A 7,406-nucleotide genomic window follows, 5' to 3' on the forward strand; every position below is an offset into this window, starting at 1 on the left:
CCCCCAAAAAATAGAATTTTTAACCAAACAGTTCAACTTTTAACAAAAAAGTAAAATTACAATCAAAGACATTAATTTTCTACTAAAATAGTCGAATCTTCAACAAAATATTTACATTTTCAACCTAAAATGATAAATTTTCAATGAAAATGATCAATCTTTACCCCTCAAACTGAATTTCGAACCAAAAAGTTGAATTTTTCAGGACATAAATAAATTTTCAATCAAGAAGATTATTTTTCTATCAAAAAGACGAATTTTCAACAAAATAAAAAAATTTTTAGTCACAGAAATCAATTTTGAACGAAAATTATTCATCTTCTCTCAAAAAATGAATTTTTAACCAAATAGTTGAATTTCTGACCATAAAGATGAATTTCCAAACAAGAAGATTATTATTTTTCTATCAAAAAGACAAATTTTCATCAAAATAAATCAATTTTCAGTCACAGAGATAAATTTTTAACCAAAATGATTAATCTTTCACCAAGTGAAGATTTTAATTTTCTACCAAAAAAAGTCGAATCTTCAACAAAATATTTAAATTTTCAACCTAAAATAATAAATCTTTGCCCCTAACACTAAATTTTGAACCAAAAAGTTGAATTTTTCACCACAAAGATGAATTTCCAACCAAGAAGATTATTTTTCTATCGAAAAGACGAATTTTCAACAAAATAAATAAATTGTCAGTCACAGAAATAAATTTCTAACCAAAATGATTAATCTTTCACCAAGCAAAATTAAACGAAATATTGAATTTTTAACTAAAAACTTGAATTTCTAACCAAAAAGATGAATTTTCAGCCAAGAAGATTAATTTTGGACAACAAAACTGACTTTTGACAAAATATATTAATTTTCGATCAAATAGGTAACTTTTCAACTAAAAATGATAACTTTTAAGCAGAAATTTAAATACAGTAAAAAGATTAATTTTATACAACAACAAAAAACGAATTTTTGAACAAAAAGACGAATTTTCAACCACGAACATTAATTTTTAGGGTGGTAAAAGTTTAACTAATTATTTAAAAAACAGTTGAAATCAAAGTCTGATAGATTTTTTTTCAAAAAATGTGTAAAATTCCCGGTCAAAAAAATTAATTCAACTGCTTGGTTGAAAATTTTTCTTCTTTAATTAAAAATGCATGCATTTTGTTGAAAAATTGTATTTTTTGCTGGAAAATGAATCTTTTTATTCGAAAATAATTCTTCTTGTTTAAAAATCCTGGAAAAAATGTCCATGAATTTCAATAATAATTCAAACAAATTTTTTTAAACTATCGATTTGAAATATGTATACAGTTTTGCGAGTTTATTTGTTAACAAGATACATGAATTTTCCACCAAAAATGAAATAGTTTAATTTTCAGTTCAAAAAGTTTTTAATTTAAATATAAATTTTCTCCAAAAAAAGATTAATTTTCAACCAAATAATTGACAAAAAATTAATTTAAAAAAATGCCATAAAATAGTTCAATTTCCATTTAAAATAAAAAGTTTCCAACCAAATAGTTCAATTTTCAACAAAATTGCTCTTTTTCCTAAACATGCAACTGTCTCGTTAAAAATGAACATTTTTATTGAAAATTTAATTTTTTGGTAGAAAATTCAACAATTTGGTAGAAATTTTATGTAATTTCTTCCAAATTCGTCTTTTTTGGTAAAAAAATGAATTTTTTTTGGTTAAAAATATAACTGTTTGATTGAAAATTAATCTGATTCAGTTGAGGATTCAAGTTTTTTGTTAAAAATTTGTTTTTATTAGTTAAATTCACATTTTTTGAATACTTCAAATTAAAAAAAAAATCTGTTTTTTTTTGGTCAAAAATAATTTTTTTAACGAAAAATTTAACTACTTTGTTGAAAATTCAAAAAATTGTTTGCAAATTAACTTTTCTGTTCAAAATTCATATTCTCGGGTAAAAAAATTCAACTTTTTTGCAGAAAATTCGTCTTTTGGGAATAAAAATGCAAACATTTTGGTAAAAAAACCCAATATTTAGTACAAAATTAAACTGTTTGGTAGAAAATTTGATTTTTAATTTAAAATTAATTCTCCCTAATGAAAATTTAAATACTTTATTCAAATTATTTTGTTTGAAAATGAACTTACTTTGTTGATAAATATTGTTTTTTTTCGTAGAAAATTAATCTTCTGTGTTGAAAATTTATCTTTTTTGCTTTAAAATTTAACTTTTCCGGATAAAAATGCAATTTTTAAATAATAAATGTAGCTTTTTTATTGAGAATTCAACTATTTTGTTAGAAAATTTGTCAACAATCTGTTTTGGTTGAGGATTCAGTTACATATTTTGTTAATAATTCATATTTTTTGGATCAAAAATTTATCTTTTTAGTTGAAAATTTAACTACTTTCTTAAAAATTTGTATTTTTTAAGGAAAAATTCATCAATTTTGTTGGAAAATGAAAAATTCCATTTTTTGTTGAATTTGTATCTTTTTTTTCTTGTTTGAGTTGAAATTTATTTATTTTTTAAATTATAATTACAAATGTAATTTTCTAGTTTGAAAATTTATCTGGTTTGATTCAGAATTTCACTGTTTTTTTTTCTCGAAAATTCGTCTTTTTTGGCTGAATTCATCGTTTTTGGTTGAAAATCTATCTGTTCGGTTAAAATTCGTTTTTTCGGGGGTCGAAAATAAATGTTTTTAACTTAAAATTTAACTATATTAGTTCAAGATTCATAATTTTAGTTAAAAATTCATGTCTTTGGTTAAAATTTTAACTATTTTATTGAAGATTTGTTGGTTTCTTTTTTTAGTTAAAAATAAATTTATTAAATTGTAAATTTAACTATTGCATTAAAATTGCCAAATTTGAGTAAAAAATTCATCTATTTGGTTGAAAACTAACAATTTTATTGAATTTTTTTGTAGTAAGTTAATTTTTTTAACTGAAAATTTAACTATTACGTTAAAATTTGGTTTCATATAAAATTAATTTTTTTAATCGAACCTTCAACTTTCCCAGTTAATCAAAAATAATAATTTTAGTTAAAAATGATTGAAAATTTAATTGTTCTATTGAAAATTTGTGTTTTTTTTTGTTGAAAATTAAACTATTTAGTTGAAAATTCATTGCTTTTTTTAGGGAAAAATTAATTTTTCTAACTGAAAATTGGATTATTTAATTTTTGGTTGAAAATGTATAATTTCAATTAAAAAGTTGAACATTTTATGTATTTTGCTGAAAATTAGTCCTTTTTGATACAGAATTAATCAATTTTGTTTGAGGATTCAACTCTTCTGTTGAAAATTTAACTATTTCAATTTTCTATTTCTGATTTTAGTTAAAAATTCATGGGTTGATTTTTTTAAAATATAATTACTATTTTAATAAAAAATGCAACTATTCCAGTGGAAAATTTATAATTTTGGTTCAAGATGTATCTCTTGGTTTGAAAATTTCATTATTTGGTGGTAAATTATTATTTTTTAAACTAAAAATTTAATTTAACCAACTATTTTGTTGATTAATAAATAAATTCACGTAAATACTTAGCCGGGAAAAGATTGTGTTAAATAGGGGGTCAAAACTTACGGATGAAAAATATTTTTTTCTAGAAAAAATAAAGCAATACTGATATTAGCAGATAATTGTGAGAAAATAGTCCTTGGTGTCATGTTTTTTTCTCGAAATAATAGCAAAATAGTTTAATTTTTCAGAAAAAAATGTAAAATATTGTTAATAATTGATATTTTTCTACCTTCGGGTAAGTTCTGAAAGCACCTAAGCAGACTTTTCCAGCCGATATAGTTCTGACAGGGTCAATAACGATCGCAACGAAGGGCTCTTGGAAATTTTGATTCAGCATTTGAGTTGAAACGTCGATACCGGAGAGCCAGCAACCATATCCTGGATGACTGTGGTACCATCCGATCGCATTTTCTTGTCTGCCGACCTGAACAAAAAATATTTCAATCAAAATTAATTAAGGCAGTTTTTATGCCAAAAGTCAAATATTTGAAAAAAAAAATAATTTTTCTATGATTTTAAGAATTAAAATATTATAACTGATATCCTTTTAAATAAAAAAAAATATATTTTTTCATGAAAAATGTTAAAATTCATTCATTCATTTACCAATTTTTAAAAAATGATTGCATTTTAATAAATTACGACTTATTTTTTTCCGGAAAAAAAAATTCTTCACAACTCTACTGTTTCCAATTTTAAAAGTCAATTTTTCTATGGCTTTTGTGGCTTATTCTATGGCTCTAAATCGTTAGAACAATTTTTTTAAATAAACAATGTTTTAAACTAATAATTATATATTAAGATTATTTTGTTATTTTAAAAATTGAAAACAGTGCAGATGTAGAGAATGTTTTCCCGGAAAAAATAAGCCGTCGTTTATTAAAATACAATCGTTTTTCAAAAATTGGCAACAAATATTATAAACAAATTTAATACACAAATGCAGTAATCACGCATTTTCAAACAGAAAAATTCGTTTGTTTCTATGTGAACTTTTTAAATTTGGAACTTCATGACAACTTCAGAAAAATTCATAATTTTTTGATAAATTTTATATTTGTTTAGAAACAAATTTAATTTAAAAAATGCATTATTCGTGTATATTTCAATGGAAATTTTTTTTTTCGATGTCGGTCTTTTTATTTGGGAACTTAATGAAAATTTCATTACCAATCATACTTAGTTGATAAATTCGATGATGTTTTAAGCAAATTTAATAAAACAGACGCCCGAATAATGCATTTGTTTATTGCATTTTTTTAAATATAAAATTGATCAACTCATCATGAATGTTGCTTAATTTATTATGAAGATCCCAATTAAAAGTCTGAAATCGAAAAAAAAAAGAATTTTTCCGTCGACAGATGCCCCGATAATCAACTTGTTTTTTAAAAAATCATAAAATTTATCAAATTATTATGAATCTTGCTAAATTTATTATGAAGATGTCAATTAAAAGTCTGAAATCGAAAAAAAAGAATTTTTCCGTCGACAAATGCCCGAATAATGCATTTGTTTATTAAATTTTTTTTTAATCATAAGATTAATCAACAAATGATGAGTTTTGCTAAAATTATCATAAAGTTCCTAATTTTTAAAAAATTCACATCGAAAAAGGCAAATTTTTTGTCGAAAAATTCCTGATTACTGTTTTTGTTAATTACATTAGTTTATAATATAAACAATTATATACCTAATAGAAAATTTCTAAAATATAATATTTTTTCCATTCAAATTACTTGCAATATAATTTGAAAAAAACGTATGTTTATGGAAAATCGTAAAAAACATTTTTTCAACAAATAATTTGTTTATAAAATTTGTATTTGTTTATTGTCTAATATTGGAAAAGCTTTAACTAATATTCAGTCACTATTAAAAATATGATAGCAAAGAGTCTTTTGCAAGATGTTTCGAATTAATTCCGCAAAAAAATCAAGCCTATTAATGAAAAAAATGATCAAAATGCGCATTTATTTATAGAAACTGTTTAAATAATTCATATTCTTTGGGCATTATGAAAAATATGATAACAAGAGTCTCTGAAAAAACATTCTAAGTTGATTCCGCAAAAAAATCAAGCTTTTTCATAAAAAAAAATTGTCAAAATCTACATTTGTTTATAAAAATTGTTTAAATAATTGGCAAGCATTAACTATTCTTAACTTACTGTAAGCGAAAATCATTATCTGAGATACTTTATACAAAAGCTATGGATCAAAATTAGCTAATAATTGCAAATCACGAAAAAATGACTTTTGTTAATTAATTTGTTTATAAGATTATTAAAAAATTTTTGTTACTCTGAGAAACTAATAAAATATTTTTATTTAGTTTTTACATTGATTTATGATCTTTTTCAATGAATTTCAAAGTCTTAGAAGAAACTTTGTTTTGGTTAAAAATTAATTTTTTAGTTGAAAACTCAAATTTTTGGTTGGAAACTAATTTCTAGGTCGAAAATTTAACAACATTTTTTTAAAAATCGTTTTTATTTTCATAAAAGTTGATTTTTTAAATTAAAAATTCAACTATGTACTTGAAAATTGAGTTTTTTTAAATTCTTCTTCTTTCTTGCAAATTTGATTATTTTGGTTAAAAATTAATTTAGTTGTTTAACAATCTAACTACATTGTGAAAAACATTTTGTTTCCGTTGAAAATTAATATTTGTGGTTGGAAAAGCATTTTAAGGTTGAAAATTAAAATAATTATTTTTAATTCGTTTCTCTTTTCTTGAAAATTGAGCTTTTGAGTTAAAAATTCAACTATATGTTTGAACATTTATTTTTTTTTTAGAAAATTATTCTTCTGCTTAACAGATGCATTTATTTTGGTTTAAAATTCATTTCGTTGGTACAAAATTGAATTACTTTGTTAAAAAATACTTTTTTTAAATATATATTTGCTGTTGAAAATTAATTTTTAGCTGGAAACTCGACTTTTTGGTAAAAAAATTAATATTTTTGGTTGAAAAAGCATTTCTAGATTTAAAATTAAAATATATTATTTTAAATTCGTTTTTCTTTTCTTGAAAATTGATTTTTTGAGTTAAAAATTCAACTAATATGTTTGATAATTTTTTTTTTTAGAAAATTATTCTTTTCGTTCGCAAATGCAATTATTTTGGTTGCGAATTCATTTCTTTCAATGGAAATGCCTGATTTTTTTTTTAATTTGTATCTTTTGATTGAAAATTAATGTTTTTGGTGAAAAAATATTTTTTTTGTTAGAAATTTTTTTTTCTTGATTGCAATTCGTTAATTTTTGTTAAAAATTGATATCTTCATTTAAAAATTTAACTGCCTTGTTAAAAATATTTTGTTTTGGTTAAAAATTATTATTTTAGTTGGAACCTCGATTTTTTGGTAGAAAATTAATCTTCTTGTTTAAAAATTCGTCTTTTTGGTTAAAAATTAATTATTTTTCGTAGAAAATTCAAGTATTTTGTTCAAACCTCCTGATTTTGGTTCAAATTATATATTTTTTAAACTGAAAATTAAACTACTTTATTTATTGTTACAATTTTTTTTAGTTGTTAAAATATAACTATATAATTGGTTAAAAAAAATTTTGTTTGTTGAAATTGATTTTTTAGTTGAAAACTCGACTTTTTGGTTAAAAATCATTTCTATGTTGAAAATTTCAATAAATTTTCAAAAATTTGATTTCAGTTTCTTGAAAATTGATTATTTTAGTTGAAAATTAAACTATGTGTTTGAAAATTAACTTTTTTAGAACAGTATTTTTCTTCTTTGCGAATCCGTTCATTTAGGTGAAAAATTCATTTCGTTGGTTAAAAAGGGGGAGGGTCGGTAAGGCCGGTTTTTGGCCTAATTTATTTTTGGACCAAAAAATCTGAAAAAATCATGGCAGTATCTTATAAGTATCCCGAGTCGATT

The 7,406-nt window shown here is 22.2% G+C and overlaps 1 protein-coding gene across 3 annotated transcripts in view; it reads right to left on the minus strand.

The window, feature by feature from the left end:
- The window catches only part of LOC117177868 (COP9 signalosome complex subunit 5), a 32,998-nt gene that overhangs the window by 8,003 nt on the left and 17,589 nt on the right, over nucleotides 1-7,406 (minus strand). For all 3 annotated transcript variants that reach the window (XM_033368906.1, XM_033368905.1, XM_033368907.1), the window contains exon 4: nucleotides 3,735-3,929. In XM_033368906.1, coding sequence (XP_033224797.1) covers nucleotides 3,735-3,929 — 195 coding nt within the window. The remainder of the gene's footprint in view (nucleotides 1-3,734; nucleotides 3,930-7,406) is intronic.

This window comes from Belonocnema kinseyi, chromosome 8 (genome assembly GCF_010883055.1).
Source record: "Belonocnema kinseyi isolate 2016_QV_RU_SX_M_011 chromosome 8, B_treatae_v1, whole genome shotgun sequence".
Classification (NCBI taxonomy): Eukaryota; Metazoa; Arthropoda; class Insecta; order Hymenoptera; family Cynipidae; genus Belonocnema; species Belonocnema kinseyi.